Below are 27,101 nucleotides of genomic sequence, written 5' to 3' on the forward strand. Positions count from 1 at the left end.
CCCCCGCTTAAATTGCCATCCCCAGCGAAGGGCTATCCCACCCCGCTCTGACACCAATGTAACGCAACGGGGGCTCAGGCGGGCGCCCTTGCCACATTAGGTCAGCCCCCCACCGTCGGGGGCTCGAACCCAGGACTCCCGTGTCACTCTGCAGGGACCCAGCCCGGTGAGCCAAAGAGAGACCTCTCTACAGCCCAGTAGCTGTAGTCCTGCTATCACAGGGAAGGGCGGTGACGTCACCTGCTCTGGTACGCCGGCTCTTACACAGTACCTGTCGGCCGTAAGCGTTACAGTATAATAGTCCTCTAAAGTTATCCGTATAATAGACCTCTAACCATATACGTATAATAATCCTCTAAAGTTATCCGGAACTCCAACCATATATGTATAATAGTCCTCTAAATGTATCCGTATAATAGAACTCCAACCATTTATGTATAATGAGCATCAAATCATAGACGTATAATTGACGTATAACAATAGACATATATTAAAATTTCATTCTAGACGAATTGCGGCCTAATTCCTTAGATGTCTAAGGTATGCGTTTAATAGACGTATATTATACGTCTTTTGCCCACTGGGTCATTATTAATACTATGAGTAATATCTTCAGTAAAGGCTTTGATGCATAAAATATTTCTGCAAGGTAGGTTGTGTACTTTTGCCCAACTGAGCAATCTTGTTTTCATAAAATATACCAACTTTTTAATGACTGATGATTAACATGCTGTGATACACAGTTTAAATTTAAAAGCTCAAATGCTGTACAAGTTTTATTTGCTCCTCCTGGCGGTTTTACAAGGTGATTCCGGATTGAATTTAATAATGAATTTAGAATGCAATATTGACACTACTGTTAAGTTGCAGGTACTGTACAATATATATAGATTAGAACCTATTGAGACTGCATTTCAGAACTCATTTGAACAGCTATAAAAAGTAAATTAAAAGAATAAACTTTAAAATGACTAGAAGCATAAAAACTGCATTCTTTAATAAGAAATGTGCACGTAACATCTTTAATCATTACCGTTATAACATGAAAAAATGACTGATTATTTGACTGACGCCCTTGTTCACAACAACACCTTAAATTACACTGTTACATTATTATTAATAGTAGTTGAACAATAGTAATGCAACACGCATCCATATATATATATATTATATAATTTATATACAAAATACAAATACTAGAAAAAGTCCGCTTGCAGAATGTCCGCAACAGCTAAAAACGGTGACTTTTTATAATTAATTACTATGACAAAGGTATATAGTAATAACGTAATTTGGTAAGCCTGTGTGTTTATCCCCTACTCTGCTGTTGCCTGGACCACGCTTTACATATTAAAGAAGAGCAATGAGCGTCGCTTGTTGCCATGGTCACTCCAGTCCTCAAAGAGGCCTTCCGGCTGTTTGCACTTCTGATGTTTAATCATTCATCACCATTAGCTGCGGTAAGGAAACGATAATGGCGGAAAAGAAGTTCAAAGGAGCCCCATTCGGAGTACAGTCTGCGAGGTAAAATATGGACTGATATGTGAACTATCAGACCTATTTTGAGTTGTACAGTATATTTCATGTGTAAAAATAACAGTGCACATTTAAACAAATATTACAGTCACGTATTTTAATTATTCGGCTTAGTTTTCAAGGATAAGGGCTACTTCTAAAACTAAAATTTCGTTTAATAAAAAAACGTAATATTAATACAAATTAATAACAACAACAAATTTTACTCAAATGTAAAGTAGGAAGGTTGTCCACGGAACATGGGAAAATCAAACTTAATCATGCAGTATATTACTATAGATTTTTGCTCTGATCAACAGGTTCGACGTCTCTGGCGTCCATCCTACAAATAAGAAGACGGGTACCTACACTGAGATATCATACTGCAAAAAAAGTACAAACGAAATGGTAAAGAAGTGTGAGGGAATCTGTTTTCTGTTATTGCTGTGCAGCAATATTTCACGTCTCTCCCACAACAACACGGAAATGTGTTCCTGCCTGTGTTCAGTTCCCGTGTCCGTGTCATCGCAAACACTTAAATGAAAAATTATACTGAATTGTAAATTCTTCCCAAAACATACTTGCACCTTAATAACTGTTAACTTTAATTCTCCAAGACAATTCTATTACAAATGCCTGTTTTGTTAAAGTCTGAGTTTCTATACAAAACCAGTTTATGGGGGGAGACACTTACACATGCAGGACTCATTATGAGAGAACTCTGCACTGCTATGTCCAAAATGGCTCTAACTACACACTGGCCAATTGGGTCATCCTCATGGATTCCCCCTGAGCTGAAAGTATCTAAAAATATGTAGCTTAACCTAAAATAATACACATATTACTGTCTGAGTAAAAAAATAGTTCCACCTTGTTTTTTTTAACTATAAGAACCTTAAGAACAATCTAGACAAAACAGTGAAATATAGACATTCACACTTTCCTTGTTAATGGCCTTTGTTTCTGTTTGTCTGTCTCTCTGTCTGTGCCTGTTCCTGTCCATCTCTTTCTTTGTGCACCTGTCTCTGGGTACATCTGTCTGTAGGAGAGGAAGCTTGGCCCTGGCACCTATGATCCAGAGACGGGAGACTTTAGCCCAAGGGCAGTGTGGCAGCGAACAAGGGGCCCAGGGTGGAAGAAGGCACAAGAGACAAGCAGACTGTCACAAATGCCCCTTCTGCTGTATAGAGATGTTTGGGGGGAAAAAAGCTTCTTGGTAAGTGAAGCAATTGGATTACCATCTAGTTTTAAAGATCAATACTAACAAATCTACATGAGTAAAAGGAGTGCCTACAGTCTTGCCACCATCAATACTCATTAGGGCGGGATACAAATCCACCAGCAAGGGAGAAGATGAGGACAACTTCCCAGTACCTTTGCTGTTTCAAAGTTGTGTGCAGAGTAAGTGATCAGCTTCTAAATATATTATAATGTGCAAAGACACAAAAGTGAGTTTTGCTTTTCCTTTTAGAAAACCAAAGTGGGCCCAGGAAGCTACAAGATCTGTGACTTTATTGAGCTGCAAAAGAAAAGGCCATCAAGTAAGAGAGGAGTGTGTGAAGCCAGAGAAGAGAGGTTTAAAAATCATCTACAGGTAAACTGCAACCTACTGTAGGACACAGTATAAATACACTGCCAGACTGTATATAACGGTATATTGTAAACAGTACTGTATGCAGTATTCATATCACTGCATACCAGCAGCCATATCACCCTGCAACTCACAACTTGCAACCCACTGAAGCTAAGCAGGTGTGAGCCTGGTCAGTACCTGAATAGGAGACCTCCTGGGAAAAACTAAGGTTGCTGCTGGAAGAGGTGTTAGTGGGGCCAGCAGGGGGTGCTCACCCTGCAGTCCATGTGGGTCCGAATGCCCCAGTATAGTGATGGGGACACTATACTGTAAACAAGCGCCGTCCTTCGGATGAGACGTAAAACTGAGGTCCTGACTCTCTGTGGTCATTAAAAATCCCAGGGCGTTTCTTGAAAAGAGTAGGGGTGTAACCCTGGCGTCCTGGCCATATTTCCCATTGGCCCTTACCAATCATAGCCTCCTAATAATCCCCCTCTATGAATTGGCTACATTACTCCGCTCTCCTCCCCACTGATATCTGATGTGTGGTGAGCGTTCTGGCGCACTATGGCTGGCGTCGCATCATCCAAGTGGATGCTGCACATTGGTGGTGGTGGAGGGGAGTCCCCATTACCTGTAAAGCGCTTTGAGTGGAGTGTCCAGAAAAGCGCTATATAAGTGTAAGCTATTATTATTATTATTATTATTATTATTATTCCGTATCCACTCTTTGCCCAGATACTCCCTAAAGTGTTGGATTATGTTGTGAGTGTACAAAGACAGGAAAGTGGATGACAAACCATATAAACCTACTGTATATTAATTTACTTCCTTACCAAAATATTTGTGAATACCTCAAATAGTGGAACAGTCCACCTCTAATGGGGAATACAGCAACAGCATTTAATGGGATTAATTTTACTAGAGGGTCACAGCTGTTTATGGAGAGATGGGACGTCTCAGCCAACAGCAGTTGACAGAGCTGTGCATGAAATTCATGTATTTTCTTTGTTCCAAAACCATTGCCTGTAGGCCACTTAGGCTGTCAGAAATGACATGTTAGCCAGTTATGCCTGTTGCCATCTGTCAACAGCGCATCAAAAGCACATGTACCAACAAACTTTACCTCCTGTGAGGTGATTTATTATCAGCCTTCGTTCGCAAAGCACAACACAGTAGAGAAAGTAGTTCAGGTGGGTAGCTGCGTCAGCATGCGTAGGCTGCAAAGGAACAAGTAATAGGTTTATTCCATGCTGAAGAAAGAAAACACAACGTTTTGGCTGTGGAGCCTTCTTCAGGTGTCACGGCTCCACGGCCATAACATTGTGTTTTCGACACCTGAAGAAGGCTCCACGGCTGAAACGTTGTGTTTTCTTTCTTCTCTTTTCAGCATGGAATAAACCTATTACTTCTTCACACAGTAGAGAACTTTTACAGTCCTTTACAGAACCCAGCATGTGCTAGGGTTCACATGACCTAGCACATGCTGGGACAGGTGGGTCCCTCCAATGAAACATATATTTGCTACTCCTCCATATCTTTTGAGAATGATGTTTATTAATTAGGCTGTGTTTCTGCATAGTGCACAAAATATTTGTGCAGATGTATTGAACACAGAGGTTCAACATTATCAGGGATAATACAGCACCTGAATTCTTTTGGTTTACTTGTATTTTTGGTGTGAAGCTCATTTGAGAACCATAGCAGTGATATCAGGCACTGTCTGCTGCAGAGCTGGACCCCGGGACCTGGGAGTTATGGCAAAGGGGGGATACCATGGGCAGTACTGGAGGAGAAGAAGAGCCAGTCAGTAGGAACATATCCCCCCATGGACTTCAACTATGGGGTGAAGCGATTTGAGGAGCGCACAGTAGTGAGTATTTATCTTCTGAGACTTTGGAGTCCTGCAACTTGTATTGCATGAACTGTACTGAATCTACAAAAAAACTGCTTAAAAAGAAATATGAAGGCATTGTTTTTATATGTAGCTCCAGTGAATTTGTATTTAGACTGACTACTTTGTGATTGAATAAATAATTATGGTTTGATAGGTGACAACTAAACTATAATAATAAGCTACTTTATTTTACACTTTTAAAAGCAATCATCTCAAACCAAGCAATACATAATCAAAATAAAAAAATAAGTCAAGGCAACTTATTTAGGTGACTGTATTATTAGCATTATAATATCATCCATACCCTTGCATTATTGCTTGCCATTTTATTTAGTATATGTGTGTTTGCAGGGCTGCAATTTAGGACCGGGCACTTATCATCTGAAGAGTTCCATTGACCTTCTTCTAGGTCACAGAGTCAGTAAACGAGGACCATATGACCTGTTCACTGGCCGCCGAGACAGGCCTGCCACCTGTGGCTATTTTGCAGAACTGGTATAAGCTGCTTTCTTTAATACTTGTGTATTTGACCCTCTGGGGTTTTGACGTATTTACTGCCACCAGCCAGGTTTCCATATAAGAACCTCACGCATTGGAGGCTGACAATGGTGCTTATGCTAAAGATGAAAAGTTCTAATTGTGCGTTCCTGGTCAGGTACAGTATGTGTCTTTGTACAAGAAATGTGAAGTTACCACATCCTGCCAGCAGGGGACATCCAACTCCTTATCTGTGCTCTGTGTTCTCACTAGCTAGGCTTTGGAAAAAAATGTAATGTCACAAATGCCTTAATACTATTTGGATACATTATTTCACACCCCAGCTAAATAGAAGTAAGTTTTGTAAAGTGCATAAGAAGGTCAGAGGTTAGGGAAGCCCATTGACTCTGCCATGCCAATATTTTAATATCAGCTATGTACCATTCTGACAAGTTGTTCGATTTTTATAATTGATTTTTAATCTTCCTTCCTTTCTTTAACATTGTGTTTGACACCTATTATTATGTGTTTCCCTATTTAACTGTAAGGTAACCAGATAGTTCTGAATGAAGGTGCAAACAAAATATGAACAGTGAGAGGGATGTTATTATTATTAAAAAGGTTATTGTCCTAATTCACAGAATCGTACAGTATATCCATGTGTGCCACATTCACTGTCCTAGAGTCCTTATTCTTCCTTCATTGTGCTTCACCACTTTTCCAGAAAAAAGCAAACCTGGACCCTGGAGAATACAGCAGCGGTGTAAAGACATTGGTGGAAGGGCTGGAGAGGAAAGAGAAGAAGAAGCATGGTGTGTTCAGCACCCTGCCCCAGTACCCTGCTGTTCCCACAGACAGAATCTTCCTCAATTCCCTGTCCCTGTGTCCTCGCCCTGCGGTCAGTTCTCACTAACTTGTACAGTATCTCTAGTGATCTAGCACAAATGCCAAATGCAGCACCACAGGTCTGGGTTAACATTGGCAGTGTAAGGTCATCCTTTGTTTTTGAACATTGAAGTTAAAGCTCTATAGTTCATTAAATGTAATGTTGTGTTAAAAGGACCCAAAGAAAATCATGTTCTTTTTTACCACATTTCCCATCTGCAGCATCTTCTATTGTGAAAAGACTTGAGGCTCACCACAATCATAAACGTTTCTTAGAACTTGGATAACAGGGAGCATATCAACCAGGAGCAAACATATTTTTTATTTTCTGCTGTTGACTGATAGGAATTACAGCCATATGATTATACTATTGTAATCTAGCTAGTAACAATAGATAATCCTGTATCTCCTGTTTGCTGTGTTTTTAAAAAATTAGTTAAGTACAGTTGCACATCAGTTTCCATTGGGTTCAAGCTGACTGCAATCGGTGGTGCTGGCAACCATTATGAAAGGCAAATGTGGCAGTTGTTGATGTTCTTGTGTAGACAAAATATTTTTTTTGTAATCAGCTAAATAGTTTAGGGTTGAGATTCATTTTAAAATTGTAACTGTTTTACAATGGACTTGAGTACCTTAAGTTTCCAAGAAAGTTAAAATGTATTTGACTTGTTTTTTTACATTATGATGGGTTTTCAAGAATTCATGATTATGATCATTTAACCAGACAGCACATCAGACTTTACTGCAACACAGTTCTTGTTACGTCACTGATATTGAGCATCTACTCCAGCAAGATATTGGTTGATAAGACAAATCCTCATCTTCTTATAAAATTAAGTGTTTTAATAGGACTACTGTTTTATGCCTGTTATTATAATTACAATATTTTAATCAGCCAAGAGTTAAAATGTTATAAATATAGTGTGATATTAGTGTGATTATAGGGTACTTTTGTAATTTATCCAACTTACCAGGATTCTCATATCTTAATAGAAATTAAGATTTTTAAAAAGTGCATGAGTGCATATTAGTAATTAAAAGCACTTATGTTAGTCTACTGCTATTTTTACTCCTGCTTCATCTAACACTTTCTACACCTCACAAACCAACACGCAAATAATCCACACACATTGAGAATTTAAAAGCAGCACACTTACTACAATGAGGCTGGCATGGGTGCTCCCAGTATTGCCACCTAGCGTGTGTTGCTGTTGCTGTCTGATGGTGTCTGCTCTCTCCGACTGCTCCCAGACCTTCCCTGGCCCTGGCTGGTATGATATGGTTCTAACTTCCCAACCACAAAACCAAAAACCATCTCCCTTCCTTTCCTCTGCACCACGTGTCAACAGCAGGACAGAGAAACTCCAGAATGGAAACTATGTAAGTACCTGCTATGCTTATCCATGGTAACCCTGAAGTCTATGCAGAACTATCACTCATAACAATATGGAATGCCCATATGAAAAGAAAAAAAGTGTACTTTGACTGTGAAAGTCAATTTTCTAAACTAAACACAAAAAATCTAAACTAGTCATCTGGACTTTTGAATATATTAATTGAAAAAAAACTTGTGTAGATAATGAGGAAAATATAATATCTTTAGAAAAGCATCTGTGAAATGTTTGTTTGTGGTTGTTTAACAGGTGGTAGGTGGTTTATTTAAACCAGACAGGCATTAAAACTGAAAGTATAGTCAGGATTTCAAAAGGGGTGTTGAATTTTATTTTTACGTTTGTGACCGTGTTTAACATTGCAACATTTTTATTTCTGAGAACGTTTGTAAAATATTGCATCATATTACTTAAACTCAAAGGAAAATAAGTTCAAGTTCAATACTTTATTGCCATAACAACTACTGTAGATTCATGGAATTTGGTTTGGTGAGCTCATACAATTAAAAGAAGTACTATACAAATAAACAACATAAAGTAAATAATAGACAGTATCCACTCAACATATCGTCACATAGTATTCTAGACGCACACCAATAATAAAATAAATAACAGTTATAGATAGAGGTTTGCTTGTGCCTTGGGGTAGATGCTTTTATGGAACCTAGTAGTCTTTGTCTTGATAGACCTAAATTGCCTGCCAAAGGGAAGGAAAGTAAATAGAGGTTGGGTAGGGTTAGAAGGGTCTGCAAGGATCTTTAGGGCTTTTTGCTTCAGTCTAGAAAGGTAGAGTGAGTCTTTAGTTGGAAGGTGGCATCCTACAATTTTGGAGGCAATATGCACTGCTCTCTCTAGCTGCTTTTTGTCCTGGGCAGAAGTGTTGCCATAATACACAGTGATGGAGAAGGTAAAAACACTCTTACTGGAGTTCTATACAACAATTGCTTCCTGTGACACTCCAAACTTCTTTGTCTCAGAAAGAACAGCTTCTGGTAAGCTTTCTTGACTTTAATGGATGTGTTGACCTACCAGAGTTGGAGATGATGGTGCCCTTTAAAATTCTCTTCGACCACTACGAGCTGTCCACTGATGTACAGTGGTGAGAGTTCCCCTTTGTTTTGCCTGAAGTCCATCACAGATTATTTTGTTTAACTGACATTTAGTTCCAGGTTAGGCTACACCATTCAACTAATTCATCTACTTCGTTCCTAGGTTCTGACTTATCATTGTTTGTGATGAGCCCTATGAGAGTAGTACCATGAGTGAACATTTTGACTGAATCTGAATGTGAATTACTGTCATTTGTGAACAGTGTAAAGGAGATGTGATAAGACACATCCCTAGCAGCTCCTGTGGTGAAGAGTTCTGATCTCTTTGGTATTCTTCAGTTTCACCACCTGCTTCCTATAAGAAATGAAACTCAGTAGCCAATAACACAGTCTAATTAATACCCATCTCTGCTTGCTTATCACAAAGCTTGAAAGTGACGATTGTGTTAAAAGCAGAACTGTTGTCAATAAAGAGAATTCAAGCATTTTACTGGGTACTTCTACATGTTGAAATATATTATACAGCTCCAGGGAGACTGCATTATCCACTGACCTGTTCGCTCAGTAGGCAAACTGGCATGGGTCCAAGTACACATTAAACAGGAAATTGGCTGAGTTGCTTGAAAACTCATTATCACAGACATCAAGACTACTGGTCAAGGCAGTTCACAGTGGATTTCTTAGGTACTAGTATTTTGGTAGCCATCTTTAAGCAGTGTGGTACCTTAGCTTGCTTAAGGGATAGATTGAAAATATATGTAAAAATAGGAGCAAGCTCACTAGCACAAGATTTCAGTGTATCTGCTGAATCAAGGTCTGGCCGAGATCCTGCTGTTCTGTATGTGGAAAAATCATGTTACATTATGCTCCTGAATGATAAAGGGTGATTGGAGGGTCTCCACTGGCTGTCTAGGTGAAATTTGCTGTTTGTTGTTTTGTGCATCGAAACTGCAGTATAATTCATTCAGCTTGTCTGGGGGAAAAAGGGATTGTCAACTGGAGCAGTTTATTGCACCCTGAAGTCAGAGATTTGTTAAAGGCACTGCCAGATGCCTTGGATGTCATTGGTAGTTTGTTTTCGAATGCGGTCTTGCAGTATATTCAGCCCTCTTTACTGCATATTGGAATGCTGGTTTTGAAGTCAGTATCATCTCCTTCTTTTTAATGCCCTGCTTTTCTTTTCCCACAGGGTGTTGAACCAGGGCTTATTTTTATTGTAAACAGTGACTGATTTGCAAGGAATGCATATGCTCTTGGAAAAGTGAATGCTCCAGTCTGTAGTAACAAAACAGTCACTTAGCACTTCCTGAGTCTCAGCTGAACACAGTTCGTATGGTTCACAGTTCTTGTAATTGGTTTATATGCCTTTTATATATCTTCGGCTAAGAAATACTACATTATGATCTGTTTGGCTGAGAGAGGTGCAAAATAACACCCGGTATGTTTCCAATATATTTTATTTTTCCTAGTTGCAACTTCTTCCTGGTGTTTATATCTAAGGAGAACCTTCCCCAGGCTAGCATGATTAAAATCTCCTAAAACAATGATGGGGGAATCTGAATGTGATTTTTACCGCCAACTGTTACAAAGCAGGAGCTGCATTCACAGCCGGTGAAATACAGAGTAAGCAGCCACTAGTACAACTGAGGCAAGTTCTATGAATGGATAAAAAGATTTGCAATTTATGTAAAGAGTTAGAAACGGACACCTCCGCCTGTAAGCATAAATGAATGTTCCTGTATCTGTCCTGATCTTTCCTCCTTATACTACAGGTCAAAGCCAAAAGTCAAGCCAGCCAGCCAGTCAGTCATGACATGCAGTAGCACCTCTGATCTTGTTGAACCACATCATACAGTATTTGGAATTTCCCTTTTGAGTTCTTACTCTACTAAGTTGAATACTTGATTAGTCTAAATTACCTTGATTTATGGATATTAAGCCATTGCATGTTTTAAATTATCTATAAAACTTGCAAAATGTTGTCCCTCCAGGAGCAGAAATAAACTTAAAATTATGTAAATTATTCAACTGACTAATGCACTTACTGGAGGCAAGACCCTGTAATGGGAGGTCATTATTTGAGCATCTCAGACTGTACATTAACTAGTACAAAAAAATCTTGCATTGCAAGGTGTTACCTGATGGTCTGGTCAGCCTGTCTCACAGTCGGTCCATCACAGCCTGAACACAAGCATTCCTGTAATGTAAGTTGATTACTGTTCCAGAACACAGCTGGTCCGGGACGCTATGACATCCGTAACAGACAGTGGAACAAGACCGCCAGAGGCTATTGCTCGGTTTTCAACTCCCAAACTGAGCGCTTCCTCCATAATCCAGATAGGGATAACTACTACCGGTAAGATTCACTTTTGTAATTTCTAAAGTGGTACAAACAAATCACAACAACTAGGATAAGTAAACAAGAGAACAAATTCAAAAGCAAACAAAAACTGTAAGGAGGAGAACAGAATTCCGGAATATGAGAGTGCTTCAGCCCGTCAAGCTTGTTTAGTTGATGCATCACATTTTATTAATACAAACATCACACAAAATGGAAAATGAACCCACAAAATATGGATACGTATTTTCTATAAGACTACCTGCATGTAAGCTCAATCAGTAAGCGATATAAAAGGAAAATGGGGAATCTGTGCAATCAAAGAAACAAGTGACATTCAAAATATTAGTGTTATACAGTAAAACTCTAAATGATAACATTTGCAGACAAGATATTGATGAGGATAAGGAAATAGATACTTTAATTTGCAGGTGCCATCAGTAATAATTGCCATATCTTTTATAATTAGAACCATGAATATTGAAATGGTAATGATCTCCCAAGTATAAAACAGTTTTTCAGTAGTGTAGTACAGGAATAAATAAAAAAAAAACTTTGCCACAATTAAACAAGAATATGTAATCTTTCTTTTTTTATCCAGGGAAAGGCTACGGTCTATTAATATTCCAGCTGAAAAGAGGTCTTTCATAGTGCTTCCTGAAAAGCCCTATGGAGTGATTTCTCCCTGCAATGCTGCTTTAGCCTAGAGTTTCAGAAAAATTGACTGTAACCATCTGTTAATGGAAGATGAAAACCTTAAAACTTTCACAAAGCAAATAAATATTTAAAACACCAAGATAATTTGTGTTATTTACCCTTGGCACAAATACGAACTGCTTAATAAACATTCCTTTCTACATGCACTAACACATGCAAAATACTCACCCAACCATGCAGATGGTCCAGTAGCAAACAAAGAACATGGTTTAACTAGGAACTTCCTGACACACATGACTCCTGCCACTCACTTGCATTGAATTAACCTAAGCATGTTACTTAATTTCATGTCTTTTTAATTAATGAAATATAATACATAGGTTATCAGGAACTGCAGTAGATTGTACTCTAGTTCTGTAAGTTGCTTTGGATATAAGCATCTGACAAATGACATTGGTTTAAAGCCAAGTCTTTATTTGAATATTAAAAACTCTCTTGTTTCTTCTAGTTATGTTAGAAATGAAAGGAAAAGAGTAATTTATTTGCAGAATTCAAATTTATTTGTCCATTTGTAACCAAAGCCATAAATAAACACATGTATATTCAATTAAAGTGTAGTTCCACAGTAACACCCCTAACTGCTAAAATTACAGTAACTTCAGTAGGACTTTAGTAGGACACAGGAAACACTTAAAATGTGTGGGTTTTGTATTTACAAAATGTTGTCTATTTATTTTTTACAAATTTGGTGTTTCTAATCTATACAAAACCTCTTTTATCCTACAATGCTCCTGCTCCATAAGTCAAACTTAGTTATGTACCATATGTGGTATTCCAATGGCGATTTATTGTTGGTTAATCTTTTATTGCACTTCTAATAAGAGATCTGAAAACAGCAGTTGAGAGAAGGCACCCTTCAAATCTGGGAGAACTGTAACAGTTTGCACAAGAAGAGTGGGCCAAACTGCCAGTACTGAGGTGCAGGAAGCTCATCAATGGGTATAGGAAGTGCTTGATTGCAGTTATTTTAACCAAAGGCTGTGCTACCAAATATTGAGTTTGGGGTGTCAATTTTGTCAATGCCATTTTTTTTATTTTTTTTATTTAAATTATATATTAAGTTATTAAAGGAAAAACAAAGGTTCTGTAATATTAACAGTGAAATAAAGAACTGTGGAGACCAAATACTTTGGTCAATTTTAACTTCAATTTCAACTTATTCGTACTCTCCTGTCTAAGCCTCCATGTTTTATTTCAAATGGTGTTATTTTATCTTTGCTGGAAGCAAGTGATAATAAAAAGTGGAAGGTTGTTCAACTACAGGTACATAAAACTAAGCTTATAAGTGTACACATAGTTTTAAATGTTTATATAAAAGATTAAATGAACTCCATGGCTGACAGAACTCACTAAATACATTTTATTTCTGATGGTTTTACTAAAATTGGATTATGCAGCAGGGTAAAATGTGAGACATTTACCAGACTGCAGCCCAGGTGAATAAAAGTAGAATTTGAAGAGGGTCAGTCCAAATGAAACAGTTGAGCTTAACTGAAACGGGCACTCACATATTCTCCTTCTTTTGGATAGGGGTGGATCAGTGTCGTGCTGCTTTACAGATTTTGTCATAAACTTCAGGGAAAGCGTCCTTGCAGCCTAACTCCTCCCTCAGCTTGTGATACAAAGAGCCATCAAACATCTCCCAAAACTCCTGACGGTCCATGTACACATCAGCGTATAGCATCTGGAACCTGAAAAAGACGAAGCAATCTCCTCTCTAATACATCCTGCATAACCCTATAACAGCACAGACGATGTGGGGGCCCAGGAAGTGCTGATAAAGAAAACATTACAACATGCTTATTTTCAGCCATTTACCAGCCATTTTGGCATCGGCCACAGGCAAGAAAGAAGGGCTTGATTATCATTTCTACCTACGAGGCAGAAAATGTCACACTGTGTTGAGATATTCCAATGCAACAAGCGACAAGACCATTCTTGATGATTGCTTTTATAATTTATAATTTATAATGGGAAGAGCTGACTGAAAAAAGATAGAGAAAGAGTGAGAAGCTCAGAAAGAGACAAAAGAAAGACAAAGAGGCAAATACACACAAGCTCTATTGTCTCCATCTGCTGGCAAATCTCTTCCACACTAAATGAATTAGGCAGTTTGCCAATAGTATGAAAAGGGTATAGGGAGTGATAGACAGCCTGGAAGAGGGGAAACCACACAAAGCAAAGACAACAAAACTAAAAACAAAACTAAAAAGACACTAAAAGGAACAGAAACAAACAGAGAGGACATCACTGGTACCCGTGCACGCCTCTAACAAACTTCTCCAGCTGCCTCATAGAAGCCCGAGCCTGGAAGTGCTTGACGCGGGGTTCCCCATATGCACCAATGTCCACATAAAGCTCAGCCTCGTTGCCCTTTGGATGCACCATCCCTGGCTGGCCGGGCAGCACAAACGGGCACAGCCACAGAGGGTACACCTGCAAATAGCACACACAGTCCCTGTCAGAGCCCACACTTTCACAGAACAGCAGCACACAACAGGGAAAACCACTGCTTTACTCACTGACTGAATTGACTAGCCCTGATGCAGAATATCACTTAAATTATTAATGGTAAGTTAGAAGAAAATACTTGCAATGTAAGTATGAAATGTGGAGAATAGATACAGCCTACTCCTGCATTGGGAATGATTTTAAATCAATAAGGCATTAATTAATATTTGTGCTTTTTCTTAAATGTAAAATTTGCCTTTCTTACAAAAAAGAGTGTACAAGTGTAAAAACAACCGGGCCACTTTCAAGTTTTATGCACCAGAATAAGATCTGCTCCAGTTTTACTCTTCCAAAATAGATCACACTTTCAATAACAAAATGTGTTATGTAAAAAAAACACATTTTTAAATCTTTTCTGCACTGGTTTTATTTACATCTTGATCTGCTTTCAATCTGCTTGGTTTTCAAAACAAGTATGAAGACGCCAAGTCTGCCACAGAGAAAAAGCTTTGGAAATCCCACAGTAGCTGTGCCAGTGACACAAGGTATACCACTTTGGGGAGCCTGGGTTCACTCTGTGCACTGTAGCATACTGTAGCTTCACTGATGGAGAAGACAGCACAACATTTATTTTTATTAATTACATGTAATAGCCAGAAGACAGGGCATCTCTAGTTGCAGTCCCTTTTACTATTATTTGAAGGAATTGGGTACAATGAGTTCTTCCCTCAGGACAGTTCAGTTTATTGAAAGTTTATTTTCAATATTTTATTATTTTATTCTTGTGAAAATAACACTCATGATAAACACCCTCCATTCTAAACTATGCAGATGATAAAAGCAAATTTTTATTTTTCCTTTACTTTTCCATTTTGCCATCCTCCCTCTGTCCTCCAACTGAGACTATAGTAAATGTTAAAAACTGTATTTTCTTCCAAGGGACAGAAATATGATTCCAATAGCAGAATTTGTGAATGTGCAGGATTTGTGAGTAGCAGGCTCTCATACAAGCAGAAAAGCAAATGTATACACATAACTGCACATTTTGGTCTCTGGACATTCATTCCATATAATGAAATATTTTCTGCCCAGTACCGATTTCTACATATGAGCATAAATTATGTGGTGGAAAAACTCTACTCATCGGCCAAAATATTAAGAAAGCCAATTCAAATGAACAGGTAGTCATTGGCAAGTGATGTGCACCTGGCTGAAGAGCAGGAGACTTACCCTGACTTCCGTTGCCAGAATAACACTCCAGTCTGACTCCAGTAATATTCAGTTATAGTCCAACAGATGGTAGTTTTGTACCACTGGCTATTCAGTGAAGCAAATTTTCCAAATGTCTGAGCTGCCAGTTTCTCTCATACTGAGAAGGCTAATATTTTGGCCAGTGAATGTACAATATGCAATAGGAGTTCCATTTCCTACTCTCCCTACTGGATGCATGCAGCACTCACATGGATGTCCTTGTGGAAAGTGGTGATCGCGCTCTCCAGGTGCTTCATAGGAACCAGCATGTCCTGGACAACATGGTGCTGTTCGTACAGCTGGCGGATGGTCTCGCCCTGGGTTAGCTTTAGTAATGAGATCTTCGGTGGAACCATCCACCCAAACAGGCCCCGGAACAGTGGGCTGTTGCCAAAGGGAATAATATCCTGTGGGGAATCATGATGTTAATCACCAGAGCTCTGACAACTGTCTAGAAATACATCTCCCCCAATTTTCCTGACTTTTTTCCCACTTTCCATTGAAATTTAAGTCTAACCCTTGAAGGCCAAAGGATCTTCAGTTTTCTTTTCAACTGAACTTTACTTCTCTTTGCTTAATAAATTATTCACTAAGCTGGACCAACTGTCCCAAGTCTGAAGCAGGCAATCATTCAAACATATGTAAGATCATATGCACTGAGACCCTTGAGGACAAGGCTCAAAGGTCTTAGCTATCAATATCTGGCATTTGCCCCTTGAACCCTACTCTTTCTCTCCTTTTAAAATTACTTTTCATACATCTATATGTTCAATATAATATCAACTGTTTTTGCTAGCTGTGTCACAAAATAGCACAGTACCAAAACTCCTATACAGGTCAATATTTCTAATGACCTTTGTGGGTCTATAGTTTCTTTGCAATACTTTGTTCAGCTTGCGGTTAACCCAGCTCATACCATCTTGCTACAGTCAGCCCCTCTTTTACTGCAAGAGTGAGAATAGAGTGGCGGCAACAGGCTCTGAGTGTTGAGCAATCCTGCTTTTCATTGGCTAAAGGTTTATTATTTATACTTTAAAAATTATACTTTTTTGTGTAGAAGGAATGGACTCGCATACATGAACTCAAAAACCTGTAGAAAAACATATGGAGAACGAAGACAACAAAGTGAATATTTAGCTGCTAACGCTTCTTGTATGAGGTGTGAACCATAATAAATTACTCAACAGTTGTGCCTCAAGTGTTAAATCAAATGGCGAGAAAAATAAAATACTTTGATTTAGACTTCTGGTTTCAACGTCTGGAGAGACTAATGGATCTGGGAACACTCCCTTCTGAGTGTTTCATTGCTGAGTCAGGAGTGGTCTGAACTACATTACAATTAGAAGTCCATCACAATCTGTTGGTTCTCTGTCAAAAACAATATACATAATTCATCATGGTTTTTATCAAAAGGAAAAGCACAATTATTTGACCGCAGTACTTTGGCTTGGCGGTAATGCTCTAAAATGGCATGGTAATTTTGCTTATATAATGCTTTGAATTCCCTGGGCAGTGGAGGGATTGTGACTGTATTAGCTAATTCCCTGAAAAGGAGAAGGGGATGGTGGGAAAAATTGGTAGGATTAGATTTAAGATGTATGATCTTGCATGCCAGCCTTGCAATAAGCAAAGGTTGGGTAGAATAGCATCTTAATGTGGTGCTCTGCGTTGTTGGTCTGAGCTCCCACAGCTGTATGTGACAGTCCTTACCTGCAGCTCCCAGAAGATGCTACGTGTGTGCCGGTGGTAGTAGTGCCTGAGGGGAATATACTCCACTCCTCTCCGGTTCTCTTTTAGGTAACTCTCCACATGCTTGAAGAACCAGGGTTTGTAGTAATGCCCGATACAGTTGATCTGAGAAAGGACAGCATTAATCCTTAAAAGAACTCTCAAGCAGTAAGGTATAACAGCATTACAGGTGCTGTTTAATAGTCATTTACTACAGTATATTTGTTCAGTTTACTATAATGTGCGGTATAAGGTAGGGATATCAGAATAGACTGTAAACTGAACTGTGTAAAGAATGTCTATATTATTTAGAGTTCCCCGTATGCTTTTTTAATCCAGAACAATTATCAGCTGTTTATGTTTTCAGGCCATAAATATTCTTTGGAGTTTTTCATTAAAATTCAGGGAAAACATAAGGCTCTAAAAACTGTAGCAGCAGCATATTTGTACACATTTTGTAAAGCTGAATAAGGATAGCACACCTGCAATTGTTAGAACAGAATGCTGGGGCCCACAAGATCATGTTAACAGTATTAAATATCATTATCACATTGTCACTGCCACTGCAGGCAGTCAGAAATTATTCAGACAGGTATTAGGATTTTCAGAATATGGCTGCTTTGTGCTGTTAATCCTCTGTATCATATATGTATGTAAATTATTATTATTATTTATTATTAATAATAAACTAATAATAGTAATATTATAGCAGTTTTCTGAACACTGCACTCAGAGCCCTTTACAGGTAGTGGGATTCCCCACAAATGTGCAGCATCCGTCTGGATAATGCAACAGCAGCCATAGTATGTCAGTATGCTCACCATACACCAGCTATCAGTGGGGAGGAGAACATAGTAATGAAGTCAGTTCAAACATAGAGATTATTAGGATGCCACGATTGTAAAAGGGCAATGGGAAATTTGGCCAGGACACCAGGATAACATCCCTACACCTTTTAAGAAATACCCTGGGATATTTAACGACCACAGAGAGTCAGGATCTCATCCATAGGATGGTGCTTTTTTTACTGTATAGTGTCACCATCACAATACTGGAGCATTAGGACCCACACAGACCACATGGTGAGCACTCCCTACTGGTTCCACTAATACCTTTACTAGCAACCAGGAGGTCTCCCATACAGATACTGGCTAGGCTCATACCTGCTTAGCCTCAGTTGGTTGCCAGTTTTGAGTTGCAAGTTAAAATCAGAATTGTGTGATGTCCCTATTATTTGATTATTTAACTGTTAAAAAAAGAAAAATATTTTTATATTATTCTAAGCAGTTTACTTAAACCGGTCCGATTACCTGTATATAGACAATTCAGTCAATATATTGCACTATTTTCCCAGCATTCACCTTGTCAGGCTCTGCCTCTTCTGTCATAATCCCTGTCATGATCACGGCCTCATCAAGTGAAAATTGCAACCCCTCCACAAACTGGTTCTCCTTGTTGGCAGATTCCTCTGCAAACCGCTGACAAATTCTCTCCAGCCCGCAGACTGGCTCGTACTGCAGCTTAACAAAGCGCCGTGCTGGGATTATTCGGATTTCTGCAGCAACCAAAAAGCCCAATGTGCCACAGGACCAGGGTACGGCGTAGAAAAGGTCAGAGTTCTCTTTCTAGAACACAGGTAACATGTGATGTAGAATGCAATGACACACTGCACGCTTCAGAATGTAAGAAAGGGTACAAACAAGAGTAGTTAGAAATTAATTGATCCAGTCTCATCTAGTCTTTTATTGAAGGAATTCAAGATATCGGCTTTAGCCACGTGGCTGGATAGCTTGTTCAATTCTCCTTGAACACACAATAGCAGGTGTGAGTGTCCTAAAATAAATATAAAGCAGACGGGCAAGCTAGTCATTCTAGAACAGACATAAGCAGCAGTGGCCCTCTCATTTCTAATCCAATTTGTTCATTCACTGGTTTGGTCCCCTTAACACAAAACAATTTTGAAATCACTGCAAGATTTTTAATTTTTAAAAGCTCTTCTCACAGTAAAATGTCTCCCATTATAAGTGATGTAATTTTTCACTTCTACGTCAGATTTCCCACATAGTAGGACTGGGAAAGTATGCCAGCCACTTATTACCCAGCTGCACTTCAGTGGTGTATAAAGGTGGCTTTTCTTCAGTATATGTAAAGTACTTAGAGACCCCCTTGGGATGAAGAGTTACGTACAAATGCAGGGAATTATTAGGCACCCCCACTTCTGAGGAGGTAGGACTCACCACAGTACACCTGACCAGGCTGCCATCGGCTAAGACCAGTTCAAAGGCTACACAGATGTGCTGAAAGAGGCCATAGATGTGGGAAGAGGACTCAATACCTGTGCCCATGATCAGTCCGCCTGTGCAGCAGAGATAAATGTCAGAGTGTGAACAGTCAGGGCGACCTACATCAGTGGCACAAAAGCAGCTTGGGCAGAAGCCCCTGATAAAAATGTATTTTCAGACTTCAGAATCATCTTTCTGGAAACTTGTAAGACCATTACATGACAAAGGTAAAATTGTCGGATCTATAGACCATGTTACTGTTTATGCATATAATTTTAGAAACCTTTTCTTTCAGCAAGAAAATGTGTGATATAGTGGAAATAGATAGGGAAATGATAGGCAAATAGCTCTTTAGAGGGTCCTTCTTCTTTATTAGATGTTTGGATGTTTTGATTAGTATCATATACATCTCTTCAGAGCTTATTGGACTCCACTTTAAAGAGTAAATAAACCAAACTTACAGTGAATTCTCACAAATACTGTACATACAATATAGCAACTTGCATTTAAGATCCTATTTTATAAGAAAATCAATTTATTGATTTAATGTTCTCCTAACAAAATGATTGTATCTCCATTATATAATCTGAAATTGTAAAACTGCTTTGACAAAATGAAAACAAATTGACTATGCTTCTTTTATTTAGGTTAAGAACAATACTGTTATCTGAATACATTTTTAAATTAAATTGACTGTATTCTTACTTTATATTATCCAGGTGTGCTTTTGAATCTACAAGCTTCTAAATGAATTCCTAACCATGTAGCTATAATGGATGAGGTTAATCCCAGCAGAGACTGAAACCCATTTAGGAAACTGATCCAGGAAATATCCAGGCCTCCCCTTCATTTAGACCAACATCTTGCTAATGTAAGTCTTTGTAAATGAGTTAGTAAAATAATTATAATGGCATTTAATACGGAACACGAAAAACAGCTTAAAACTCATTTAAAAGGTATTTCTTCTGTTAAAATTCAGATTTTATACAGGGGAAAAACTAAATACCAATGCCAAGGCAGAAAATACTTACCTACACTCTGAAAATAGAAGGTGAAAAGAAACTGAGATACTGTTTACATAATGAAGCATCTATGAAAGTTAGTTTTTTAAAAATACTTTATTATATATATATATGTTTGTCAGACTGTGTATAAAAGGAAAGACTTATTTTAAAATTATACATAAACACCTATGGGTATAAGGAATGACTCAAAGTCAGGGCAGTGTTACAATGTCAAATAGATCCTCTGTGATGTCATAAAGAACCATACACACCCACTGTGAGGTCATCTAGTTCTGGTAGAACTGGAAGGGTCCAGCCAATTGAGTTGAGTAGAGCAGTCACTTGACCCATGTTCACAAGGGGCTCAACACGAACCACCTAGAGGGAAAGATGCACACACATACTGTAGGGAGAAAAAACAATGATTCCTACACACAGACACAACCCACTGTAACACTCAAATGGATCTTTTGTTCAGATATCGTAAGAGGTGGCAGGATTCTAAATTTGATGTGTAACACTTTTTCTAGTTTCAGTTTTACAGTTGCATAAGAGTGGAGCTGGGTTACTTTTATTCCTGAACACTATTTCATTCGGTCAAAAACACATTCAAAACAGTAGAGTACAGTGTGGATTATGAATATTTATAAAAATGAAAAAAAAAAGGATAATCCATCCTTTTGAATTTTGTTTGTATTAATAAAACCTGCCATCTGAGGATGTCTTTACATTCTCATAACAACACATCCAACAAATACAGAACAATGTTGATTACAGAAAAAGAAGAAAGAAATATAGAACAACAGAGAGAATGAGTAGAATGGAGCTCCATCATTCTGTTTTATCTGTCATCATCAGGAATTCCAGCAATCCATATAGTGTAATAGTACTTGGAAAAACACAGATATAGCATTTGTAGAAAGAATTTCTTTAAAAATTAAGGAGCTTTGTTGTCACTTTGTAAACACTATGTTGTTTGGTATTTTTGAGATTTTAAAAGGTCGAATACTGTGTTTGCAGTCCTTTGAAATGTATTCAGGTACGCATATTTGATCAACAGCATGAGACAATCCTTTGTGCTTGACAGAATGACAGCAATTCCAGGAAGATGAAAATGAATTAACAATGAGTCAAGGCGACAGTTCAAATGAAGTCCTATAACATGAAGACCAACACATGATGAAGGCATAGCATGGCTAAGGAGTTTAAGTATCTCATTAAGGTTAATTGCCATGGATCCTAATCTAAGAACTGAGAGGTGGACAACATACTGAAACAAGTTAAAGCACTGCAAAATTTCATCATTAATGCCAGTGCCAGTGAACAGCAAACAATGAGCAATGAGCACTGAGGCAATTCCATGCAACGTCAGCATCGCTGGGCTGGCCACGCTGTTCAGATATCCCATTCCAGACTCCCTAAACAAGTCTTCCACCACCTAAGACATTCCATATAGGAAGACAAAGTTGACCTCAAGGCCAACATGGAGCAGTGTAACATTAACATCACCTCATTGGGACACTCTGCCCAGGACCAGCTCATATGGCGATAGTGTCTGTTGAAAGGATTTTAGCACTTTGAATCCAGATGATCACAGCGAATACGTGGAACTGCAAGAATTGTGTAAACACTATGTAGTGATCATAGACTATAATGTGGTCACAGTTCAACAACCCAGGGACATCCATTCTACATGAAACACAATCTATATGAAAGAAAAACCCTGTCTATCTATCCTTACTGTTCTCTGCAACCATAAAGATGAAAGGTGCATTCTCCACAAAACACAATATTGAGCTACTGCTTTGTTCTTAACTTATCACAGGGCATTTATTTCAGCTGTAATGAACTGAGACCTACAGCTTGAATCCTCACACATACAGGTATGGTGTACAAATAAACAACAGACTTTGTACTCTATCAAGGCAAAAAATAAACTAAACTTTGTGTTTTCTTTTAAGTGCAGTAACAGAATGTTCTGTTTTTAGCAAAAAAAAATTCTACCATGAAAATCTACAATTATTGCTCATAATAACCACAGGAAATATAAAATAGTATTCTACATTCATTTTTTTCAATAAACAATCACCTAATCATTTATTCATACACCCCTCATTTAAAAATCAGCATTTTTAATAAAGCTGGCTCACTTTAGTTTTCAAACTTTATCAGGAAAAGACAGAGACAATATTCCAATCCAGAGGTGTCTCTGAAGCGTATAGTCCTCAGAGCTAAGATCTGATAGTCATCGGATATAACTCTGTCTTATCCCACTGCTATCAACTTACACGGGACACTCTTACAAAAAGCAAGGATATAGCATTACTTCTGTGGTCTCTTTTTATTTTGGTCAGGCTCTGCAGGAGCATAAAATACAATGCTGGCCAAACAGGATGATGGAATGAATGTCCCTCACCTGTCGCTTGGTGTCAACTTCTAAGATGTCCATGAGGTTGATCATGATGTTCTTGTGGGTCTTCTTGTACTTGCCAACACGGAGAGAGACAGTCAGCCAGCCGGGACGTCCAGTACACATGTAGGTCTTGCCTCCTTCCTTCTTCCACTCCCGAACCTGTCAACAAGACCATTATGTGACAGGATAACTTCAAATTGCAGTAAGCGCACAGGACACTATAGTAAATGAAGTGTCTTTGTCTTGGTGAACTATTAATTACTTTGACTTACTGTACTAAACTGAGCTGCTTGACATGCTTTTCATATGTTTTTAATGTTTCTGGTCTTTGGTATCAAATGTGCTCTGCTGGTGCATTTTTGCAATGAAATTCCAATAAGCTTTTGCAAACATGACTCTCCTTAACATGCTCACTAAATGGTTGCTCCCTTTTATTCTGTCCAAAATACTCTTAATACTATTAACAATGTATAATACTTAATACTGTTAAAAGTGCCCAGACAAAGGTGGGAATGGCTCTATATCAAAATATAAAGATTTCCTGGTGCCAGGCGGACCTTGCGACATCCTTACCCTAATGATGAGCCCCGATGACTGGAGGAGCTAGTCTTTAAATAAACCTAAAAAGGTACACCTGGGAAGCTTGATCACAGAAATAATAACAGGAGTAGTGGAGCCCCCTCTAGGGAGGGATGTCGGGCATGACACCAACACAAGATAAATAGTTCTCATTATGTAAGAGCTGAGCTGCAACAGAGGAATAAAAGGACACAGGATTTAATGGCACGGGGCTGAGAAACACAGCTCTATCATGGAAGAAAGGAGCCAGGACCCAAGAGGAAAAATGGAAATTCAAAAGATTCTCTGATCCTAAGCAGTTTTAATAAAAGGTTATTCCTGCAGACAGGAATCTCCATCCAAAATGGAAGAAAAGAGGAATGGCTTGTAGGGTTTACCAGAAACTCGTGGCTGTCTGTAACATAACTGTATTAAATAGATAAACTACATTCAAAAATTGCCAAGCATTTCCGGAAATGGCATAACATTATTTTACACAGGATCTAAAATTGTATGTTTAAGACAGAACACCTTTACATCGGACAAAAAAGAAAGTGAACAAGAAATAGAGCAAGAAAACAAAAAGAACAGAAAAAGAAGACAATGTAAAAGCCTAATAAGAAACAAACCTTACCAAAGCAGTGGGTATCAGCTATTCAATGCAGCTATTCAATGAGACAGCATCCTTCTGCCCACTAACTACTGCATTTGTCAATTCCATTATCCTAATTTTAATTAATGGTACCATTCATAAAATGTGTTTTATTCATAGCACTTAACAGAAGAACACAAAGCTACTAAGGAAGGTTTTCACTTGAACCAAAATTGAAAGCTTTAGATGATTTTTTTAAAGTCTAATTTTTAATTAGATTATTATTTTATGTATTTAGAGGAGATTGGTGTCGTTGCCATGTATAAGCTGAAATGCGTTTGGGCTGCACTACATTCTGATAACTTGACAGATTCGTAGCTACTAATAGGAAAAAAACACCTGTTACCCTTGAGTAAACCCTTGGATGTTTTCATATAGCGGTAATAAAAGAAATATACTGATGGAAAAAAGAAATGCAACACCTCCTCCTTCCGTCTGCGTGGAATAGGCTGAAGAGTGACACATCTGTAAAGAGGACCTGATGCCACTGCTGATGAGTCCATCGCAGCCTCTGTCTGGCCCAAGCCAGTCAAGTGTGACATCTAGGAGAGGGCCTCTGATAAGTTGCCTTGCTCCAAGGCCAGCAGCATGGAACCTCACTGTCCTGTCACTGATGCGGTCATTGTGTCTGCCAGCGGTTTCAGCAGCAGTTACGTGCGGCAGATCTAAAGCGATCTCTCAGATGGAGCAGTCTGATGTATCAGTCCTGCTCTGGTGTGGTCACTTGAGGGCGACCGGATCTTGGACGGTCATCTGTCCTACTGGTCTGCTGAAAACTTCTCTGCAGTTGGAACACAGTCAAGCAGCTTACTCCACAGTGTCTGGCAACGCTGGCACATGACATGCCTACCTATACTATGCCAATGGCCCTCTTCCTTGCTTCTGGTGACATTCGAGGCATTTTGTAATGCACAGAAAACTGGCTATGTATGGCCTTCTTATTGCAGCGACCTAAGCTTTGAATTAAGGCCTTTTTAAAGGTGACCTGATCAGGCATTGTTCCACCTGGACCGTGTTTGGGTAAAAGTGCACCTAACGAGCTTTTGTGTGATTGGCAAGTTGCAATGCCTCACTGCACAAGCTGTATTGCTGGTCAGAGGGCTTAAAACAAATTGATAACGTTTTGTGAAAGTACATAATATTCTCATTCCAGAAAATGTTGTGTTTCTTTTTTCCATCAGTATATATACAGGTAAGAAAGATTTCACATACTGTATGTGGTCTAGCACAAAAAAAACATTTATTGTTTTCTGCCAATGTGTTTTACCACACATTAGAAGGAATCTTTCAAATAATCTGTTGGAAAAGTGCTTCAGAATGCACAATACCTTTTCTATTTCATCTTGGTTTTTTTTTAACTGTACATTAAAACTGTTATATAAAAGAAACAGACATAACTCTCGTATAAATTAATTATATATAATATTCAGGAGATTATTTATTTGATTAAGCTACTATTATACAGAACAGAATGGCTGCAAAACAACATACACAGCTCTCACACAAAAATATTATTACAGGTGGAACTTTTTACCCTCGGTTTATTTCTAAATTCAAACAAAATTATATTACTCATATTTCAGCATAGCCCAAGCTAATAAAAGAGCTTTAGCTTGTCTTGTCGCACAATCCCTCAAGACAGCTCTTCCATACTTGAATGCAGGTAAAGTCTTCATTAGCCCCACACATTGCACCTTCGTTAGACCTACCTGCCCCCTACACAGAAAGGTGAAAACTGTGGACCCAAAAGTTGCAGGTTGTTGATCTATCGGGATTCAAACTCCCACCTTTCTAAACGTGATCTCCTCGGCCACTTTGACATATATTGAGTAACTGCTCAATATCAGTTTTCTAAGACGTAAAATAACATTCAAAGCTAATAATTACTACTCAGGTTTATGAATTGCGCCAGTGTTTTCACACGTATTGAAAAGGATAGCATTTAAAAATCAAAAAAGTATTTTTTTTAAATATATGTCATTACTACTTGGACTATCAACTTAGTGTGTGGCAAAATTTGCAAACCCCAGCTTTTGTGTAGACAGTACACATTTCCGACTGAAAAAAGCGATTTCACACATGCTTGACTGCAAAGACAGCACTACCACCTCGCTGGCCACCGCCACGTGCGGTTACTGTACAGAGAACCAGTTTGTTGCGTTACTACAAAACATGAATACTGCACCTGGCGACGGCAGCTTACCTGCTTTTGAATGTCCCGGACGCGCTGGTCGTGCTGTTTCGGAGCTGAGCACATCCTGAAAATGAGCCAGGCTCGCAAATAGTAGTACACATCGAATATCACGGACAATGGCAAAAGAAACAGACAGACAAAGATCCACCTCTGATGAATTATGACGTATTCTAATCCCTTTATTTTCACCCACAACAGGAATAAAGCCACCATGCCACCGAGATACAGCAGTGGGTCCATTTTGATTCTTTAAGTTATAATCTATTTTTTCCCTTTCGATATTTTCAAATCTAAAGGGAGCGCTGCTTGTTCACAGAAACACTCATGCGGTTCGTCAAAAATAAACGACTGTTGTCTTTAGCAAAAAATAAACGGATAGATATCAAATGTCTTCCTTTTCTTGAAATAATTCTACTCTCAATAAAAACATACATAAAAACATACATAAAGCAGCTCTTTTCGAGCAGAAATATTCCAAGCCGACAATTGCTTTGACAATTTACAGCCCGCTCCGCCCCCTTCTTCCGTTGATTGGCTAAGATTTCTCCAATTCTGTGAGTCGAGCCTGTTCGTACGAAAGCGCTAACCAATGGCAGTGGAGAAGACCGTCAGACCATTCACCCCAGGGAAACTGCTGCTCGCCCTTAAAAAAATATTAACAGGCAAGGTACGCTGACAGCATTATCCCAGTACGACAGCGATAAGGGGTTGCTCAATGGAAAACGT

General features: G+C 38.7%; 2 protein-coding genes across 4 annotated transcripts; one reads left to right on the forward strand and one right to left on the reverse strand.

Annotated features, from left to right (window-relative positions):
* Positions 1-1,377: 1,377 nt before the first annotated feature.
* On the forward strand, positions 1,378-11,832 carry LOC107078420 (ciliary microtubule-associated protein 2). Of its 2 annotated transcripts, XM_015355796.2 has the most exons (10): positions 1,378-1,524; positions 1,836-1,923; positions 2,561-2,731; positions 2,987-3,109; positions 4,821-4,961; positions 5,337-5,480; positions 6,187-6,360; positions 7,599-7,727; positions 11,013-11,143; positions 11,727-11,832. In XM_015355796.2, the coding sequence occupies exons 1-10, from the start codon at positions 1,475-1,477 to the stop codon at positions 11,830-11,832; spliced, it is 1,257 nt and encodes a 418-aa protein (XP_015211282.2). In that variant the 5' UTR covers positions 1,378-1,474. The 2 variants fall into 2 exon arrangements, with proteins under 2 accessions (XP_015211282.2, XP_069050309.1); XM_069194208.1 differs by lacking the exons at positions 11,013-11,143; positions 11,727-11,832 and adding an exon at positions 10,257-10,342.
* dhcr24 (24-dehydrocholesterol reductase) lies at positions 8,166-27,101 on the reverse strand. 2 transcript variants are annotated; one of them, XM_006634996.3, is made up of 9 exons: positions 26,385-27,101; positions 22,975-23,130; positions 20,831-20,936; positions 19,510-19,628; positions 18,634-18,897; positions 17,255-17,398; positions 15,754-15,951; positions 14,100-14,278; positions 8,166-13,533 (listed from the first exon to the last, which is right to left on the reverse strand). In XM_006634996.3, exons 1-9 carry the CDS (start codon positions 26,613-26,615, stop codon positions 13,380-13,382), a joined length of 1,551 nt encoding a protein of 516 aa, XP_006635059.1. In that variant the 5' UTR covers positions 26,616-27,101; the 3' UTR covers positions 8,166-13,379. The 2 variants fall into 2 exon arrangements, with proteins under 2 accessions (XP_006635059.1, XP_015211281.2); XM_015355795.2 differs by lacking the exon at positions 26,385-27,101 and adding an exon at positions 24,604-25,081.

Source organism: Lepisosteus oculatus, chromosome 9 (genome assembly GCF_040954835.1).
Source record: "Lepisosteus oculatus isolate fLepOcu1 chromosome 9, fLepOcu1.hap2, whole genome shotgun sequence".
Lineage (NCBI taxonomy): Eukaryota > Metazoa > Chordata > Actinopteri > Semionotiformes > Lepisosteidae > Lepisosteus > Lepisosteus oculatus.

Excerpts from the sequence above, each read along its gene's own strand:
- dhcr24 (XM_006634996.3), bottom strand. The coding sequence starts at position 26,615 with ATGGACCCACTGCTGTATCTCGGTGGCATGGTGGCTTTATTCCTGTTG. Across the intron at positions 23,131-26,384 it reads TCCGGGACATTCAAAAGCAG|GTTCGGGAGTGGAAGAAGGA; the intron begins GTAAGCTGCCGT and ends TCTTGTTGACAG. Across the intron at positions 19,629-20,830 it reads ACTAGATGACCTCACAGTGG|GCGGACTGATCATGGGCACA; the intron begins GTGTGTATGGTT and ends TCTGCTGCACAG.
- LOC107078420 (XM_015355796.2), top strand. The coding sequence starts at position 1,475 with ATGGCGGAAAAGAAGTTCAAAGGAGCCCCATTCGGAGTACAGTCTGCG. Across the intron at positions 2,732-2,986 it reads GGGGGGAAAAAAGCTTCTTG|AAAACCAAAGTGGGCCCAGG; the intron begins GTAAGTGAAGCA and ends TTTTCCTTTTAG. Across the intron at positions 7,728-11,012 it reads AACTCCAGAATGGAAACTAT|AACACAGCTGGTCCGGGACG; the intron begins GTAAGTACCTGC and ends TTACTGTTCCAG.